The sequence below is a fragment of the Nymphaea colorata genome, chromosome 1, assembly GCF_008831285.2.
Source record: "Nymphaea colorata isolate Beijing-Zhang1983 chromosome 1, ASM883128v2, whole genome shotgun sequence".
NCBI lineage: Eukaryota > Viridiplantae > Streptophyta > Magnoliopsida > Nymphaeales > Nymphaeaceae > Nymphaea > Nymphaea colorata.
In genome coordinates this window covers 30,014,231-30,035,189 of record NC_045138.2, presented here as the reverse complement: position 1 = coordinate 30,035,189, position 20,959 = coordinate 30,014,231, and the positions used below count along the sequence as shown (strand labels likewise).

Below are 20,959 nucleotides of genomic sequence, written 5' to 3'. Positions count from 1 at the left end.
TGCAAGCAAAACGTGTGCTCTAAAAAGAAAAAGTTTACCCCCCCATAAGTCATATAATGCTAGTCAAAGGAAAATTAATGGTAAATTGATGTCACATAAAGTAGCATGACATGAGACAAGCTAGCAAATATTTAGAAAACTTTGCGTTGAGTAACAAAGTTTTTCACAGCGCATGCTTGTTGGGATCTGAAATCTGCGCTTTGCGGGATCCACTGTTTGGATCTCCACATCGTGTAAAAATGTGGACATTCGTATCCACGCTTTGATGCTAAAGGCTCGGACCTCAGATCCCCGGTTGACAAACATAGCCTCAGGTTTTCTTTCCATTGATGTCTCATCTGTGGGAATGCCGACAATGGTTACCAACTTGGACCCCTATCAACGATCCTTGTAGGTTTTTTTTCTTTTTTTTTTTTTTGGTACCAACTTCGACCTCTATTATCGATCCTTGTACAATTATAATGTTGTTACATGCATTTTTCCATGCGCTTTGCACATAGGCACGGCACTGAACAGCAAGTAAACTTTGTCACAACGTCCAAACAAACACGATACAGTAGATCCTTTCGTTCGTTGCCACGGTTCGCAAGTTAACCGAATAGGATTTGCAAGTTAACAAAGCAGCTTGTGGATTGAATGGTGACAAGTGTCCTCTCTTAGCTAGTAGGTGGGGGTTCACCCCAGGCAGCAGATGTGACAAGAAAGTCACCACGTTAGCGGCCAAGCCAGCGCTCAAGCTGCCGACACTCTTCGGAAGCCATGCCATGCGCCAAAGCATCCTGACACCGATCATGCTTCACCAGGAAGTTCCGTGCTAGAGTCATCCTCCTCTTCCGAACGTTTTCTCCAAACCACGAAAGTTTTCTCAACCTATAAATATTTGCTTTCGGCAATCCATTCACTGATCCAAAATCGAATTTGCGAAGGTTTTTCTCCCCATCTCGGGCTCTTCCTTCTACTCAGAGACGCATCTATGCCAACCATGCGTCATGATTTTTCATTTTCTCAAGCATATTTCATAAATTTCTTTACTACTAAAAAAGCCGCGTATTTTTACATTTGCATTTCACATAAAACAAAACAATGGCTTCAACTTCCAACAGACAACAGGCGCGGTAGCAGAAACAACAACAAACAAAACCCTGTCTTCTTCCTTCTTTTGGTGGTTCCACCTACATGCTTGCAAATTATTCTCTATTTTGCACCAGACAAGAGCGAGAGAGAGAAAGCGAGTAAAAAATAATAAATAAAATTAACCAGAAGGGCAGGATCTAACTGTAGGTGCAGGCATCCCCTGACAAGGTGACAGGCTTGAGAGATTTGACGGTGAGCGAACAGGAAACGTGCTTCTTGTGTGTTGTCTTTACCAGCTTTCCGATTACATACCCGCGCGACCTTATTCCAAACTCCAGCTGCAACGGGATGCCACCATTAAGGTTGCTGTCTGGAATGCCGTTGCCAGACACCGTCAAGCTTGCTCCAGCCCCATACAGGGGAACCTTCTCTCCTTGCAGAACGATTTCCACTGTACGCTTGCTCTTCCTTGGCTGATAGTACTTCTTCAACTGGAAGAAAGAAGGAATGAGACAATGGTTGCAAAGAAAACAGATTTCGACGTGAATTACTGATGTTTGTCAGGCTAGATTGAAATTCACGTTGCAAGACTTCCAGATAAACAAAACCATTGGTTAATCCCTTGGATAAGCACCTCAACTGTAACTGCAAACTCAGGTCGACTTGATGGCCCGATTTTTGAGCCCAGCATTCATAAAAGCAAAGTTTGGATACAAACAAACTTGACTCTCACTCTCTATCTCATGGGCCGGTTCACAAATATGAACTGTTCCCCCAATCTGAGGACTGCCTTTCTCATCTCGTCATTAGCAGCATTGTTCATATGATTATATCCAGTTAATGAAGAAGGTAGACCACACAATATTTTGTCAGTTTTGTGCTAGAATTGCATGTTTTAGTTCAAATATGCACTCTACCAAGGATTTGGTTAAATGACTACAAAAGTACCAAACAACCTTGGTCAGTTCAGTGACAATCCAGGAAAAGATGCCATATAATCCCAAGTTCTAGTAAATAAGTAAATGGAAGAGAACCATCGCTTGTTGGGCACTTCTATCCTGTAGCCACCCGACCCCTCCACACAAAAACCAGGTCGGTTGACAGTGTTTGGTCAAATAAATGTGAAAATGCACCAGAATCAACAGATAATGCTTCAAATCCTTAACTTAACTCATCCATGATCCAACAATTCCAGCTAAATTTTTTAAAGAAAAAAAGGTTTTATAATCAGTTCCTTTCACAACATCTAGAACTAACTAACACTAGGCAGCAGCTTCAGATGAAGATACTGTGGTGTACCTTATTATCCTAATGGTTGTCAAAAATAGGGGATCAATCAACTTACCTCTCCTGAAGCTATTGGTATCTCAGAGTAGATGAGATTAATGGGCGTGGAGCTGACATGAATACCGAACAATGTTGCAGGGTTGCGTATGCTTATTTTCAAAGAGGAATTCAAAGTTGTCATCTTGGTTACCACACCACTGTTATCTGCTCCCTCACCACAATGAAAATCTTGAATTGTCAGGCTCTGCAATTATGCAGGATTCAGTTAGCTACTGCAGCATCAAACAGCAATGGCATCAAATCTTCAATTTCGAACTACTAAAAATACCAAACGGTAAACAAGTACTAGAACTGAGAAAATCGTCTGTAAGCTCTACCTTTCAATCATCAGTTTTGTAAGCTCCAACTTTCAATCATCGGTTTCAAACAGAAGGCCAGTGAGAAACGAGAAAAGAGAGCAAAGAAATGCCCCCAAACTTGATTCCCATAAGTCCAAGAAAAGCAATTATCATGAACCTGAAGAACAGGTTCCAGTAACATGTAGATTTGCTTTGTAAACTATATTTGCTTGACTCAGTAGACCCAACTGAAAGCTCTATTACACATTTCTCTAAGACGGTTACCGCTGTATCACTCAATTATCCCAGTTTACATGCAAATTTTTGGCAGATTATAAACAGAATAAAACAGGAAGATAGTTGATAAAAGCCACTATGTTTTGGATCGTTTTCTGACTAAACCAACTTCAGCAAAAGTGCTCATTTTGAATCAATTACTAACAATGTGAGACTAAGGCATAACAACCAAGAAAAACGATATTTGCTAGCAAAGAAATGTATGAACGAAGAAGAACTACATAAGAATTTTAATCCAAAAAAGGCAGAATATTGACATGAAACAAGAGGAAAAACATACAAGTAAACGCATACCTTTACTGAGATCTCTGCCTTGTAAGGCCGGCTTGCACCCCATATAATGAGAGAGAAGACACTGAAAAGGAAAACAAACCCCAGAAAGGCCATGAAAAATTGACAACGCCTAGATAATCCCCCTTCACCATCAATATCGTCATAAGGTCCTTCTTCCTCAATCACATTACACTCTGGCCATCCCTTGTCATTTCTTTTCCTGTTGGCTTTACGACCTGAGGATGACCTAAATGTTCCAGAAAATCTACTTGCAGAAGAAGTTCGTGAATGTCGCCCAAAAGAAGGGTGTGATGGTGATTCCATTGGACTGTTGTAGACAGGTGTAGCATGGATAGAGGAAGACTTGTCGCCATCATGAGAATCCCTTGAAGGACTCTGAACATAGTAAACGGGTCTTTTGGGAGATCTTGAAGGTGAAGAAGGAGCTAAACTGGTGATATCAGAGTCTGACTTCGCATGCATCATTGTGAAATTTTTATAAAATTGTGAACGGGAATAATAGAAATAGGTTGCTGCTTTCTTAAGGAGGAATCTAGAATGCCTTGAGAACCATCCGCAGCTGAGCCATTCTTAAGTCCACTGGTGCTTTAAGTTGTAAATTGCAATCCAGATGCAGGGAGAAGACAATTGGCACCTTAAACAGAAAACGCAACCAGGAATCAGAATTATAAAAGCATCAAATATTACAAAGCAATATACCACAAAATCTTCTTTCCTTGCTTCGCTGGAAGAGGGATATGTTCAAGTATCAATCCCTAGCATCTAACAGAAAATGTTCGACTTGTTGCTTACCTCAACAAACTGAATAGAAATCTGGAAAGCTAAGACACTCGGTAATTCCACAAAAAACAAAGGAGGAAAAGACATGGGACTACAAACTGTATCACCAACTTCATAAATCAAATCAAACGACTAGTAAAATAAGTATTTGTTATTTATAGAACTAGAACCCACTATTGCTAGCAATACCATAAATAAAGGACGAAAACAATTATCATTTGGTGACATAATAAATCACACACTATGTCCTTCAAGTTTTCTAGAACATAAAATGAAGCATGGAATCGTGATTCCTGCAGCAATCAAAACCCCAAATAGAAACTAGAAAAGTAGAAAACTCCTCATCAGATCTGATAAGGTACGATCCAACGCCATAACAGCTAACGTTGTACGCATTTTGCAGAGACTGACACGATATTAATGATTCAACAAAGTATAAAAAAAATCAAACTGCGAGCAAGTAAAGAAATGCAGAAACTGGGAAAGCTAACGCGGAGTCAGCAGCCCAGAGTCTCACCTGAATTGAAGCTTTTGAATGAGAATAATGCACACTACTCACGACAATGCTTAAAAAGGCAAAACGCGAGATCCTTTTCCGGAAATAAAACGCAAGATCCTTTTCAAACTATAGTTAGACAAATCCTTCACCAAATATGAACAATTTGTCCAAAAGACTAGTCAAAAGCTTATCACCATCTCAATCTACTCGGATAAAGCAAGAATTTATATCACTTAAATTGTAAAGAAGATTTCAAGGACGTAAGAGCAACAATGCAGATTTATAAATCATTTTCACAGAATTATTTTAAAAGAACGAAACAGTATACGAACATTAAACACGAAGGCGGCAGACCTCATTAACGCAAAAAATTCACAGAATTAAAGAACCCTGAGCTACTTATTGCTTCAATTAAAGCACATCTAAAGCCTCGGAACGAGACAAACGCCTCAGGATCCTAGAACGGACAGAAGCACTCCAAAGCAGGCCCTGTTCCTCGCCTATCACAACTTCAAAACAGCAGACACCTCAAAAAACGCAAGCCAATTCTAATCTACCCTATGTAAACCTAACTTCAAGCGCTAATCCAACCACCACTTCACAATTTCTCCAAAAAACACGCGCCGGCAGGTTCCCGAAAAAAACGGAAAGCACTACGCGACTCGACTTCGCGTACACATCGCCGAAGAAACGGAGGGCGAAGTGAAGGAAATTCTCACCCGAAAACGGGAGGCCGGGAAGCCGGAGACAGTCTCCAAGTAACTGCCGGAAGGCAGCGATTTCCGTCGGAAATTCTGCAAAAGCGAGTAGAAGTAAGGTCCAGGACAGGGGCTGTCCCTCACACTGTGAAGACTCAGCAGGGAGAAGTGGAAGCGGAAGGCCGTCCCGCTGGTGACAGTGGAAAGTGGAAACCTCCTTCCCCTGCGCCAGAGTGGGAGCAGAACGGCTTTTTAGCCTTTAATGGACTGCGGTAAGTGAAGCAAAGCTAGGGGAGAGCAGCCTTCGCAAGTCAGTGCGGGACATGTGTGCGTCTTCTGGGGACGTCCCGCGCGTGTGGAGGTTGGTCGAGGAGGTTCGGAAGCTCCGAGCCTCTAGGCTCGGAGATAAGTGTCGGCAGCCTGGTCTGGCCAGATTGCTTGCCTCCCCCTCCTTGTTTTATAAAATTACGCAGGACCACCTACTGTGACATTATGTTTCAACAGAAAAAGCACAAAAGTTTTTTAAGGACACATTTTCAGGCAGAGACTCATACTACTTTTATTTAAAATATAAATAAATAATACTCATAAAAACTAAACTGAACGTATAAATATATTCCTTGATTTTCACTTAAAGCTAAACTTGTTTTATTTTTGTGATTTTATAACTTTCTTCCCATGAGGGAAGTGCCATCACAACTTCACAAGATAGCTAACACTAGAAGGAAGGGAAGTGGGTGGGAGACTTTTTTTTCTGGAAAAAAATATCACACCTAAAGCCCGTACGGTCCTACCTGCCATTTCTTTCCTTTTCAACTAACCCGAACAGTTGTCATCTTCACGTCATACAACTTTAAAATCAGACTTCCTTTATACCGAATACTCTTTCTTTTTTTTACTGCCATCGTTTTTAAAGGTGATCATATGTGAATATCTCTCCCGCTCTACCGATAGAAACCAATCTCAAGTCACGTGAACAAATGTACAGTTAGTCTGATGCCTAAAGAAGAAAGAGATTATCTAATTTAATTTAAAGAGAAGTAGGGCTATATTTAAATGGCCAGCTCGTTCCCATACATAAATGTCACAGTCTTTTCCCAGCTAGACTTGCACGAGACACAATCTGTCTGTGTCTTCCTTTCTCTCATACGCATGCATGCGCGTTTATGAACATAATAAACAAACAGCACCACACCACACACGCACACACATATCCCATTATTGGATTCCTCAGGCCATCTGTCCATCCAGCCCTTTACAAACACAACCCAATCTAGCCTCTCACAGGCACAGCTTGATGCAAGTTTGCTAGACGATTTCAGCTTTTATTTTATATATATATATAATATATATATATATATATGTGTGTGTGTATAGAGAGAGAGAGAAATAAAAAAAAAACAGTGAGAAATGCAAAACAATATATATATATATATATATATATATATATAGAGAGAGAGAGAGAGAAACGGAGAGAGATAAAATGAGAATGCATAACAAAATTGAGGGACAAGAAGTCCCTAAATACAAGAACATTTTTTTGGCCTTTCGGATGCTCCAGCAGCCTAATGCAAAATTACATCTGGCTGAGATGCAAAAGCATCAAAAGGATTATAGTGAGATGCAAAAGCATCAAAAGGATTATAGTGTGTGTATATATATGTGTGTCTGTTTTTATATATATATATGACAAGGAGGCGTGTCACAAAGTGATAATGTAGTAGGACCGTGATATAGAGAATTATAGTCTGTAAAATTCACTTACATATAATTTTAAAAAGAAAAAAGAAAACGTTTTGAAGAAATACAACTTAATGTAAGTAAAATCGTTGATTTTTAGATGATGAAATCTATGATACATATGAGAAAATACAACAAAACAGCCCATGAGATATTGCTTCTTAATTTTTGCACTTCAGGAGCAACAAATTTATGTCTCACTCACTTGAAATAAGTGAAGGAAAAAAGTAGGACACCAGAAACGAGAACAAATTTCATGCACTTTTATGTAATTATGATAATTTAAAGGTTCCCTATGTCATTATATATTTCTTGTGATGCATTGTGAGATTGTTTTGACAGACCTATCACTAAAATATGAACATATAAATTGTCACACGCAAATTCCCAACAACATGAACTGTCAAAAGGAGCTCATTATTGAAGCAGCAAAAGCTTTTCGTAAAGCCTTAAGAATTGTAGGAGAAAAGAACATGCCTACTTTACATTTCAAGTAAAAAATTCTGGAAATTGAATTATTGGCACAAGTTGTATATGAATTCACAAGAATACATTAATTAATGGTTCGATTTTGCATGCCTGGGCGCATTATGAAACATGTCTCTGGTTCGATTCATAAAGGGCTATGTTATCCCCCCATAAGGGGGAGCGACTCTACTTACAAGTTAAAGCAGGTGAAGGTCTCGCCACTTGCTATTGATGCAGTCAGTGACATAGTGTGGGCAGTTGCTCGTACCAGTCTCTTAAAAGTTATTTATTTTTAAATAAAAATCTAAAATATTTATTCTTTTATATATATATATATATATATATATATATATAAGTATCCCATCAGATTTGAGTTTTTTTAAACAAGTGTCCCTCCAACCAATTTTTTCGGCTCCGCCACTAGATGGAGCTCTAGACATTCGAGCAAGTGTAGGAAAAGGGCTTCAGCTCTTGCCTAGGCTTCTTCACCCGAAATAATTAATGGTTTTTATTTGACTTTCTTGGTGGCATTATTGGTGGCACTAAGATTCCAAAAACCTCACCATCAAGTCTATGGATGGAGCTAAGAATCAATGAATATTTTTTCCAAACGGGGTTGCTATTTTGGATCTTAGATTTGAGAGCCACTTTTACCCAAATTCAGATTTGCACAAACTGTGGATTTAAAATCACCATTTTGTTTCAAAGCTATGGATCTCAAGTTAGAGGAAAGGGGGATCGACTTGAGATCCATGAATTCCATGATGAAAGTTTATCAAATCCGTAGTGTAATCCTTGTATTTTTATTTCATATGTTTATTGGAAGTCAAAGATATAAAATCTCGGAATCTAAAATCCTAAGCTCTCTGTTCGTCTCATACTTAAAAGATCCAAGGTATCAAACACACTCAAAAGTCGATCAAAATGAAAAAGAAAATCATGAAAACCTACAAGATTATTTCAACTCCCAAAAGATACACATAACTTCAGCTTAATTATACAAAAATAATATGAATAAAAGTCTAACTAACATTCTATGCCAACCCTTTTAGGTACGTGGATGGAATATGTTAGGTTACCTTCTACGTGTACCTTGTCAATCAAGGTACATTAATTTCTTGTTTTCTACATAAAAAGTTTTTCTGATTTAGATTGATAAAAGGAAATCCTTGAAGATATGTATCAGAAAAACCACAAACAAGTGCATTTGAGTTCTTTCTTTATCGAGACAGTATATAATTTAGTGACCAAAATTAGTTTAATAACATTGGGAAAACGAATTTTTATATGTATAATTCCGCTGTTTCAAGTGTGGAAAAGCATTGATTAGTAAAAGAAGATGTAATACTTCATGTCATGGGGCACAGTGCAACCGGGCAGAAAGGGAGCTTCGGCTCAAGGGGTTTGGGGTTCGAATTTGGTGGTCGCTGCCATGTTGTGATATGTTACTCAGTTGCAAACAATTACGAGCGCAACACTTAAGTTGAAGGACATATATAAGTTCATTTAGGCGAGAACCTTGTAAGCATAAGGATACAACATTGAAGGTTTGACCTAGACATTAGAAAAAGAAGGTGTCATGCATCTTGAAGAAACCAAAGTCTAAACTATATAAGTTATGCTCGTCTCGACATAGTCACATAAATGAGGAAAAATGTGAACTACTGGTCCACATGTCTAGACTCTTATGCCAGCTTCTAAGATGCATGTCTCTTGAGGATGGAAAAAAGAAAAAAAGAAACAATGGCCAATAAGATCATTGTTAAAATCAATCTCAATTCCTCAAAAGAATCAACCTTTTTAGCATTAGCCAGTGAAAATTTTCAAGTTTAGAGTTTGAAAATCCCCTTAATTAGATCGACAAAAAATGTGTTTGATTTTAATATCACAAATTTGAGATCATTCGGGATTTTAGATTCAGGAATTTAACTTTTAGACCCTTCATCTCAGATCTAAGGATTTGTTATTTAATAATTCTATCATGTCGTGTGCCAGTGCTCAGAAACAAAACAAACAGTGGCGTGGAAGAAAACTATCTTTGGAGACACCTGTGCTCAGAAACAAAACTATCTTTGGAGACACCTGTGCTCAAGAAAAACAAACAGTGGCGTGGAAAACTCAAGGTATATAGTGTTATTGAATAATTCTATCATGTCGTGTGCCGGTGTTACTGGATGACTAAAAATTAAAGATTGGTCACTAAAAGCACAATCAAATATTGTTAAAAATACAAAAAAACGTTGAAGGATAATAAATAGTTGCTAATACTCAGGTAAGAGATTGAGTTGCGCACACCACGCAACAGCAAATATGCACCAAAAAAGGAAGAAGGGAAATAGGGGTATCTTAGAATTTTGTTTAACAAAAGTATGCACATTTTGGTCTTTCAATATTTTTATGACTTCCTTTATCCTTTTAACTTTTTTTTTTTTTAATTTTAATGAAGGCATTTTAGTCATTACATATTCCTGTACATGCACAAAAATGTGCACATAACCAGCTTTGCTCATGTAATGACTGTTTTTTGCTCACATTTTCAAAATTTTTTACCATGTAATGACTGTTTCTAGTCACATTTTTTTTTATCATGTGATAACTCCCTAAGTACATGGGTACTTTCTCATTTTATTTAAACAGTTGCAAGTCATAGTCTTCTTATCCTTTTCTTTATTTTCCTTTTAACTCAAGGTATGGAGTGATAAAGTTGAGACTTGATTTATAATAAAAAAAGGGCATGGATTAGGTTTGGCCTTATTTATTCTGTTTGCTGGTCACTTTATTATTCTTCTGTTTGCCAACCATCTTTTTTTGCTCATTTCCTTTTCTTTTTCTTCCCTTTCATTTTCCTCTTTCATTCTCTTTTATTAGACTTCTTTTTTTGGTATTTTATTTTTAGTACATGGGAGAGCCAATTTCTCAGCACACGGCTAAAAGAAACATGCACACATCAATAACTTCTGGTTAAAGACAATTTCCTTTCCTCTCTATGTTAGTTTGTTGACATTTTTTTATTAACATATCAGCGGAGTTATTGATGGGAAGTTGAAAGAGAGTCAAAGCTTCCCTTCTTTTTTCTGCCTTTAGGGTTGAGGGCTAAGTCGGGACGAGACAGCATCTAGACCTGGGCATCAGGCCGAGCACCCAATGGGTACATGGGCCGATCAGGGCCGAAAAAACCAGCCTGGGTCGGTTTGATGGGGACCCGATTTGGCTTGATAACAAATAAAAAATAATTTTATTTTATTAAAAATATATATATTATCACATTTTTTTATTATAATCGGGTCGAGCCAGGTCCCGGTTTCGGTTTTCAGGCATTGGGCCGGTCTAGTAGCATCAGCTGCTCTTTAGAGTGCACTTATAAACATCAAACTAGGGCTGGGTTCTCACCATGCACTGAAAGTAGTGTTTCTTTTCTTTGAGATGATAAAAGAAATGTAACATTAAAAATGAAGATGAATAAAAAGATGAATCTTTAATTTTTCTTCTCTTGACACTCAAATTTCTCCTCAAATACATCCGATAAAATTGAAACGATACAGAGAAGATTAACATAGCCCCTGCACAAGGGTCACACACACACACAAATCAAGAAATGGTCTCACCATAATTTTTCTAAATTGTTAATTTCCAATGACACACTTCTTTAACAAGTAGTAATATGAGACTGGTTGTACATTGTGAAAAATGACGTTATAATCATTGTTGAAAAAAATATCAAGTGTCCTCCCTTTGTTGACTCTCTAATCATATTAAAACACAAGATCTTTGGATTTAAGCAAGTTCTTTAATCCAGTTTTGATATTACAATTGAGTTTCTGACATGGTTTACAACTCATGTCTCTTTAAGAAATCTGACTAGTCGGGCCCGCGCCACGACCGCGCCACCTCAGAGCCACATCAGATCATTGAACTCAGGCCACACATTCTTGTGGAACCTTTTTTTTTTCTTATTGATGGTGGAACATGTTTGCGGAGTTGTCCGGATTTGGTGGAACAGATGGTTCAAGATGTACCTGCTTCATATTGCTGACTAAGAAAGAATTGAGTCCACGTATTTGGATTAAGATGGTTTGGTTAATACAAGGAGAACAACAGATCAATCCTGTTCTTGGAGCAGCCAAGTAGGGTGTTCAGATCTGGATCTTGGATCAAAGGATCCAGATCGCAAACTGGTGACGTATTTCTTGCTTACTGACGCTAAAGCATGTTGGACATTTGAAACCAAGAAAATCATTAGTGGCTGAGGCTATGAAGCAAAACGGGCTCATGGTGTCCGTACATTCCCACGACATGTTTGACACCACCCTCCTGTTTTCAGTGGTGGCGAGAGGTTTACCAGAGATTATCATCAACACGAAGCGTTTGATTTCCAAATTCTCCGTGCCCTCAAACACTCAAAATTGGTTTCGAAACAACTTTCTCTTACATCCACGGTCACCACACAGAAAAGTTTTCAGTATTACATAAGAATTACAAAGTATAAGTAAACGACATGAGATTAGAGCAAAACCCTCAAAACAGAAAATGACATAAATGCATCATTGTAATCTCTAACAAACTTATCCTGAAGTTGGATTAGCGAAAATTCAACGCTATCAAGTATAGATCAGGTTGCACACTCCAACATTATATCTATTTCAAACAGGGTGAATGTTTTTCAAGAAAGATTCACCAGTTTTGACCTATGTCACAGTGGCACGCCACTTTTGGTGGAGTAGCCATACCGGTACGCCTGTTCAGCGGTACAGCCTGGTACATTTGGATCTGGTTTCGAGTCGAAATTAAATTCAAACTATATTATAACTTAAAAAGTTTTGTTTTTTTTAATTTATAAGATTATCTATGGATTTATGAAAGGAACATTTTGGATGATATCATTTGTGTTTTTTTTTTGAATTAAAAATATATATATAATATTTACTGTACCGCCATATTAAGATTTTTTTAAAAAAATGTTGAACCAATACCCGTAGTAACTTTTCCTTTAGTCAAATTTCCCGAGTAGTTCCAAAAGATTTAGTGGCGCACCACTCCTTGCGTAAGCCAATAGTGTATTTATTGGAGACACCTATAAATTCTTGGACAAGAAATTATAACAGCTGATGCAAATGGATTCTATATCAAACTTGATCGTCGAAACAATTTATGTGACTATATGAAACTGAAGGTTTATGTTACTCTTTAATTTTCATATACATATATATATATTATATTATATATTAGCTGAATGGTAACTGATGTTCACCCTTAGGGGAAGGTTGCCTGCGGTAAGGCAAGAAAAGAAAAAGGGAAAAGAAGGGAGAAATATAAAGAGAAAAAGGAAATTAATCGTGAGCCGTTCGATCAAATTTGATGCCACCGTAAATGAAATGTCACGGTTTAGTCCTTGTATAATGTATATATAAAGTTGAAATTTTCCAACCGGATCAGTTGGTACTATTTGCGTAAAGAAAACTCAATAGAGAGTGCTGTAATTTTAGTTTTGGAAGAAACTGACGCCCACGCAGAGATATCTTACAGTAATTGCAATTGACGGTGGGGATCGAAGGTCTATTTGAAAAAAGGGTTTGGTAGATACGGAGAGAGAGAGAGAGAGAGAGAATTTGGTGAGGGACAGAGATGAGGTGCTGACTGGGCTCTGAGAGGGCTTTGGCAATTTCTTCACAGTTCAGAATAAAAAGGAAGACGGATGTTTTGGGGGAGGAGCACCGTGGATTATTTGTTGGGTTGAGAACTTGAGAGAGGAAAGGGTGGAAGGGAAGAAGCGATTTGCTTTGTGGGTCTCTTTGAAGCCGCTGCCTTTCTACGGTTTTCCGTTCACCCTTTTCTTGTTTCCTGTTGAGTCGGTTGTTTTCCGAGGGAACTTTCTCTCTCTTGTCTCCGTGGGAGGAAGCTTCTCTATCCTCCTCGCTTCTTCCTCTTCCTGCAATAAAAGGTTAAGATAATCCCTCCTTCGTCTGGTGGAGGGGAAGGAGGAGAAGAAGAAAGAAGGGGGAAGAGAAAAAGAAAGAAAGGACAAGATGGTGTTCTACTTCAAGGCGAGGCCGGAGGCTGGGGATTACACGATCTTTATGGGCCTTGACAAATACGAGAACGAAGAGCTCATTAAATATGGCTTCCCTGAAGACATCTGGTCTAATCTCTCTCTCTCTCTCTCTTTTTCACACACATGAACACATATTTTACGTCCCCATATTGGGGTTCTGATTTGTCTTTTCTCATCCGAGAATCGAAATAGAAAAAAATGGAAATTCTAGTCTGTTTTGTTGATGGAAGTCTGAATCTTGATCTTTTCTCTTAGGATCTCATTGCAACAGAAATTGGAATCGTGCGTGATTACATGTTATTCAGTGGTTTAGAAAAGATAGTTTTGTTTTATTTGTGTTGATTATTTTATTCGTGGCTATTGCTTTCGATTGCTTGATGATAGATTCAAGATATGATAGGGGATGCAATGTTGATGTTGGAGTAGGAGTCAACAAGTACAAGTGTACAACTGTGGCCATTGGGAATCAAAAATAGGGTTTCGAAGGGTCAACTTTCCCTTCTTCGTCCTATTTTCTCCAGAGAAATATTGGACTACAGTTTATAAGAGATCAGTCACGACTGATTTGAAACATGAGTTCCGGTAAAAACTGATCTTCAAGGCCGAGAAAATTGTGTCATATCTAAAAGGGTACTTCCCATTTTCGCCGAAAGGGCAATTATGACTCTGTTTTTAGGGTACGACTACTCTCTCTGACAAAATCGCCTTCTCAGTCCTAATTTGATGTATTTAAAGGTCCTCTTTTCGGTGATATGATGATAAACTTTCCAGATAAAGAACGTCTCAAGACGTATTATTATTATTATTATTTTTTCTTTGAAAACTTTGCGTGGTCTGCATCTGGTATTGTTGTATCATTGATTTTCGGTTTTGGAAAAGCATACTTATTATTGTGTTTCCTTGACAACCGTGGTAGGCCTTGCTATTTTGTGTATGCAGCTCACAGTTACTACATGTTCATGATCTTTCATTCTATGTAGCTCTTTCTTTGTAGTTGTGTTCACTGTTCACTATCCTTTTTTGTTGTAGCTCATGTTTCTTTTCGTGTGCACCAGTATGTGACTGCACAATTTTCCATATAAGTAGCGACTGGATTATTTTTTATATTGTTGTGGCGTTTAGAATACGCTGTTCAGCCCAATAGAAAAGGTACTTGACAAATATCAGATACGTGTGTAGGTTCCATGTGGACAAAATGTCATCTGCTCATGTCTATGTAAGGCTGCACAAAGGTCAGTCGATTGACGATATAAGTGAAGGGTTGCTGGAGGATTGTGCTCAACTTGTTAAGGCAAATTCTATTCAAGGCAAGCACTTCTACGTTCAATCTCTCCTCCCACATAGATGGTGGGTTCCTTGAAAGTATTGGTTTTGTGCTGTGTTTCATTTATCTCCTAAATAATATTGTGTATGGATCTCCTTAGTGAAGCATTCCATGGTGCATCTGTGATATGATTTTTGTGTGTTATCCTTGTTATCTTTCCCTTTTCAAGAATCACCTAGTGTAAAGAAAAGTCATCTTAAAATTAATGAAAACATCTTCCATAATGTGGTTTAATATAAATATTTCATTTGCATGTCTAAAAACTCCTTTCAGGTTTCACTAAGTATTATGGTTTTGTTACATTATCCCATGTTATCAACGTAGGTAACTAGTTGGCCAACTGGTCCTACTTGCCCTAGTCAGTAGCCACACAACTAGTCCAATATAGTCGGTATTCCATACTAGTCAATGAATGATTAGTGGGTTTTTGTGTCAGGCTGGCATTTGGTTGCTTTTATATCTGTATATACGGGTGTGTTTAATGTGTATATCTGTATATGTCGTTACTTAATTCACAAAGGTCGTTTGATGTCTTTTGTTTGGCACTTTGAATGTGGTGTTTATATATATATATATATATATATATATATATATATATATATATATATATATTATTGATTTTATTTTAGTTGAAACTGACTTGGATGACTAGTCCTGGTTAGTGCTTTAGGGCCTTGAGCAACTGTGGCTGGCTTCTGATTTTGACAACTTAGAAACCCTTCTTTTTCTTTTCACTTTTGATAGATCGTCTAATACTAAAGAAGAGAGAGCTCGAACTAATGTATGTTCTGTCTAACTAGCATAGATTTCTTGATGGATCAAAGGCAACTTTTCTGATTCTTTAATCCTCTGGCATGTCAATCTTGGCAGGAAATAAGGTGAACAATATTGATGTTGTATACACTCCCTGGTTCAACTTAAAGAAGACTCCTTCAATGGATGTGGGCCAAGTTGGCTTTCATAATCCAAAGATTGTAAGCTTCTAATTTTTGGTAGACTTTGAATAAGTCAGTTGCATTTGACCTTCCTGATTGGCAATTGATCACATATTTCCTGATGGTATTTCAATTTTCAAACTGACTTGAAACATGCTCATGTAGGAATTAAGTGGGTTAGAGGGCAATATATGTTTACATGTTATTGATCTACTCTTACCACACAAATAAGTTCAGTTAAACTCAAAAGTCTCTGAGTTTGCAGTTGTGTTCAATATTTTGTTTTGCTTTCGACTACTGGAGCTTTAACTGTTCCTTGGTTATTCTTCTTTTCAAATGTTTGCTTAAGGGAAACCGCCTCATCACACTATCTTGCTCCAATCCATAGTTTTCTTGTTCTCTTCTACTTGGAATTTGCTTTCCTTTTTTCCCTCCTGACAATCAGGTGAAGGAAGACAACTTAGACCAGCTTTCATATTGCACTTTTATGCTTGTTTGAATTTTAGCCATTCAGCTTGTCACATTATCAGTCCAGAACATTCATGATTCTCTAGAGGGAAAGAAACAAAGAGCTTAACCAAGATTCCTAGGTGCTGATCTTGTATATTTCATGATTAGAAATTTCTATTTTTCTTCTTTTCCTTGTAAGCGATATCCTGTGGTGACACTACTGCTAATGGGAAATAGCCAAAATCAAATAGTTCTTTTTTCTGATTAGGTCAAATATGACAGATTTTGAGCTGCAAAATGTTCATAAAAAGTAAATGTACACAAGTGACTTGCATAATTAAATTTGTTCCACACGATATCCTTCTACAAATATTATAATGTAATCTGGGAAGAACATGAAGGAAAAAAGATGGTTCTTTATGTAGTGAATAGGTTACAGCATTTTTTTCCCCATCGCTTTTATTAGGCATGCCCATCAATTTCTCTGATTCATCTGACTCATTAATTTAGCCAAGGTACACGTGATAAAACAAAAGCTCGCATAATTGCTAGGTTGTGTTTCTAGCTTGAGCTATTTTAGGTTTCACATCTACACTTTGTTGTGGATCCTTTGGCAAGAATCTAAGTAGCACAACTATATTGCATGTTCAGTTTTTTAATTTTTCTTTGATGTTTGACAAACTCACGTTTGATTAGATTAGGTTGTTTATTCCAGCACATCCTAGCTTTATGCCTTAAAAAATCCTTGTATGTGAAAAGACTCTTCTTGTAGGTTCATTGCTTGATTCTTGCTACACTTTATGCATGGATCTGCGGAGACCTCTGTGGAGTTATTTTTCCAACCAATAAGGGAATCATCTTAGTGCAAGTTTTAAACCTTAAGTATTTATTTGTAAAGCCGTCTGGTTTCCTTGATTGAGGACTAAACAGTGTGAGGTTTATTCTTTGGTTATATGTTATTTTCTCTCTCGGTTCTTCCCTGATACGAGATAATATTTTGTATGCAATAGAGATTTCCAGTGAGCTGTCCCACTGTTTTCTTCTTCTTTTTCCTGTGGTCTTTTTTTTTATAGCAAATTCTTCCTCCCTTTTACTTGGTCATTCTAATTTTCTTTTGTTTGCAGTAGTACTTTCCACTTTTAAGAATTTTCTGCTTGTAGCAAAAGAAAATCTAAAGTTTTCCAGAATGTTATGGAAATGAAACTATCCAATTGGCTTTGAACACTATGCTCTGTAAAGAGTAAAAGGAATAAAGTTTATAACCATGTTGCTTTTTTGGATGTAGTCCGCCATGGTTATGCTTTGCTGGTTTTGCAATTTACCCATTTCTGCGAAGGTGAAAAAAATAGATTATTGAAGAGAAAAAGGCATTAGTAGATCATCAATAAGTTGAAAATATGCCTTCAAACTCCTAAACAATAAAAGATTTACACACAGAATCCAGAAGAAATGAGAAAAGGGAACTATGCTGTTCTTTCTCATCCCAAGTGTGTATGCCACACTTATCCTCAAACTTACACATCCATTTTACAGATCATTACTAATTTACTATTGCTTTTCCAATCAGCATGAGATACCTGAGAGTTTTGTTTCTCATTTTATCCTTAAGATTCTTACCTTGCATTTGTTCTTGTATAAGGCTAAGCACTTGCAATGTGGAAAAAGCTATTAGTGTAGTTCCACGTCCTAATCTAGTGAGCCATTCACCATTAAACTGAGAAGTGATGATGCCTCCTTAAGTGCCCCCAGATTTATTAGTTTATTAATCAATATTTTGAGCATCTATATGTTCTCTTTTCCCCCCACTTTGGTGTCCTTAAACTTTTCACATTGGGGGATGCATGTGAGATTTGCATTGATGATGAGAAGAAAAAGGTGAACTATGCTGAGACTGCTTCTGACTTGGTAGTTGAGTATAGGCTAATCTTTGTGCCCATGCGGGCAATGATTTGAATTCTAGTAGAATGAGAGTTGCCTGTTCAATTAAAATATTAACTGAATTTGGTTATCTGTTCAATAGGTTCGCACTGTTAAAGTAGAAAAGCGCATAAATGAAATTGTGAATAGGTTGAACAAGACCAAGGTGGAAAGGAAGCCAGACTTAAAAGGTACCTTGCCATCCTAGTCTAATCTTTCTTCATGAAACTTTTGATATGAGGCATCTCTTCTATACTATATTTTGAAGCGTGTTTTAGAGAAAATCTACTTTTAAGTGGAGTGCGATAGTTCCTGCCATTAATGCTTCCCCATTTATATGGCCTGATTTGTCCCCTTTTTCTAGGTATACTTGTGAGAAGTTTTCTTCTAGTTCAAATACTTGTTTCTTGTTAGATAATGAAATAACTAATTCTTTTATATGATCAGCTGAGAAAGAAGCTGTAAATGCTGCAGAAAGAGCTGAACGGAAAGTTCAGCTTCGGGACAAGGTATGGTGAAAATCACTCTCTTGATGATTGCCGAATGATTGCACCTACTTTTTCTGAGTAGTCAGACCATGTTAATGAATGGAGTTTAAATGCTTATCTCATCTTAGTTTAGGGTATAAAAGTTGTCTCGCCAGCTTCTTCTTCCAAATATTCTGTTTTTCCTACATGTTATTGCAAAGCTGTCGTAAATGATTGAAGCTCTCTATTGTGGAATATTCTAGAACAGCCATGCATCTTTTTGGAGGTTCCAAATATGACTCTCAGCTAAGGGGATAACTGGATAAGTCAAACTGGAGTATCATGTGTCATGGCATTGAATCAATTTCTTTAAAACATGCTTTATCCATTTCTTCAAATCATGGAATTAGTTTGTTATTTTCTACTTGGAACATACAAGAGAAATTCGATACAGAAATGATGGAACTGAAGATTGATTTTTTTGTCAAAAAATAAGGCCCAACTCCTGCATTTGTAAATATAAAAGCTAGTTGTTTGTTAACCCTCTGAAAGAAACCTTCGACTTTAAGAGCTGGTCGATTATTGATGGCCAAGAGAAATTGGAATTGTAAAGAAGATTAATGGAAGTCAACCCAGATATGGGCTGGATATGCATGATACAAAATTTACTTGGGTTTAGGTTATTTTTATACCCAAATCTCAGACACGTTAGAAATTATAATTTGGGTTGGTGCCTGAGTGTATTGTCTCAGATACAGGCACCCTTTTCTCGGTCGGGTGGTTTCAGATTTGTAGCTTTCAATGGTCATCTGAATGCAATTGGTGAAAATAAAAAATTGTTGACATTGTTGGGTTGGGTTTAATCTGGTTTATCTATTGGATCTTATGAATTGGCCTGTATGACTAGTTACTGTTTTTTTTTTTAAATCTTAACAGAAGCGCCGAGAAGAAATGGAGAGGCTTGAAAGGGAGAAACAAGCAGAGATAAGGAGCTACAAGGGTCTGATGGTCTCGGAGAAGATGACATCTAACAAACAAATTGCTGCAGCAAACAAGTCTCTGCAAGAACTGGAAGAGGACTTCATGTGAGAAACAGAGAAATAAATACTTGTTCCTCAAAGCAAACTACCTTAGTTATACCAGTTAACCTTCATCTTCTATCCCCATACACTGTCGGGGAGACACCTAGCATTTTACTGCTATCGCTGCAACAATTGACGGTCATGGCGGTTTGATGGAAACAGTTAACTCTTGTCGAAGTGTTGTCCGGAACTCATGTTGAAGTGAGTTGGTCGAAAATGTATTTTATCTAAAGAGCAAGTGTTCAACTTTGAACTTGTTTCTTTACAAACTTATCAGATCCATAGCGGTTGGAGACTTTTAATAAAGCCTTGCTTATTGTGGTCACCTCTCTCTCTCTCTCTCGCCCCCCTCTGTGTTCCTCTCATCTTCATCGACCAGCTCCGAGTTAGTGGTCTTCAGTTCCAATTCTCCGTTTCTTTTTTTACTTTTCCTCTCCGCCCACAGGAGAATGGTGGTGCCCACTGAACTGCGAGAAACCTGTCGTTGGCCCGCTGACATTGGTCTGTTAAAGGGCGTGGGTTTGTCTGCACCTCGGCCTCCATGTGCCTGTGGACATCTTTTGAGGCCATAGGGAACTAAATTATTGAGCTGCGGAGAGATGGCGAATCTGCAGAGAGATGACGACAACCCTGATGAAGATGACGACAACCCTGATGAATCGATGATGGCGATTGTAACATGAATATATTGTTTGTTCTTTTTAAGAAAAAGTAGATCCGGCATGAACGAGATGATAAAATAACACAAAGTGATGCTAATGTTAACTTTATATATTCATTTGCTATATAATTGCAACCAAAACACAATTTAAAGAACTGTTTTTAAACACGCGATGGAGTGTAGGGAGGATGCGTCGTTGGTTCGATTCTTGTGGATGTTTGTAAACAGCGAAATCATAATATTGTAATTGATGAGCGAAATCATAATATTATAATTGATGAGTGTATCTTATTCCATCTACATCTTGAGAATAACGAGAGATTTTCTTTTCGAACGATAGGTTATTAACCTTGTGTTCACCAAAAAAAAACATAGTGAGATGATAAACAGATAGATCTTTTCACTATCCACGTGAAAATGGCTTTCACAAGAGTCTCGTGAGCTGCCTGACTGACCCATCAACCCTTCCCTCCTTTGGCACGAGAGTTTTTTTTTTTTTTTTTTTTTAATAATAATACCATTTAAAAGGCAAATGTTATGGAAAAAAAAATCATTTTTTATTACAAAAAATATGTTTTTGTAGATTTTAAAATAGTTTT

The 20,959-nt window shown here is 37.5% G+C and overlaps 2 protein-coding genes and 1 pseudogene across 3 annotated transcripts; 2 read left to right on the top strand and 1 right to left on the bottom strand.

Annotated features, from left to right (window-relative positions):
* Positions 1-1,014: 1,014 nt before the first annotated feature.
* On the bottom strand, positions 1,015-5,551 carry LOC116255579 (uncharacterized). Its single transcript, XM_031631452.2, has 4 exons — positions 5,289-5,551; positions 3,291-3,924; positions 2,420-2,605; positions 1,015-1,565 (listed from the first exon to the last, which is right to left on the bottom strand). Exons 2-4 carry the CDS (start codon positions 3,753-3,755, stop codon positions 1,272-1,274), a joined length of 945 nt encoding a protein of 314 aa, XP_031487312.1. The 5' UTR covers positions 3,756-3,924; positions 5,289-5,551; the 3' UTR covers positions 1,015-1,271.
* Positions 5,552-10,975: 5,424 nt separating this feature from the next.
* LOC116246512 (U6 spliceosomal RNA) lies at positions 10,976-11,089 on the top strand (annotated as a pseudogene).
* A 1,967-nt stretch (positions 11,090-13,056) lies between these two features.
* On the top strand, positions 13,057-20,024 carry LOC116255589 (uncharacterized). 2 transcript variants are annotated; one of them, XM_031631463.2, is made up of 6 exons: positions 13,057-13,611; positions 14,704-14,831; positions 15,719-15,822; positions 18,254-18,341; positions 18,598-18,659; positions 19,554-20,024. In XM_031631463.2, exons 1-6 carry the CDS (start codon positions 13,499-13,501, stop codon positions 19,704-19,706), a joined length of 648 nt encoding a protein of 215 aa, XP_031487323.1. In that variant the 5' UTR covers positions 13,057-13,498; the 3' UTR covers positions 19,707-20,024. The 2 variants fall into 2 exon arrangements, with proteins under 2 accessions (XP_031487323.1, XP_049936935.1); XM_050080978.1 differs by having other exon boundaries at positions 13,475-13,611; positions 14,692-14,831.
* The last annotated feature ends 935 nt before the right edge of the window (positions 20,025-20,959 follow it).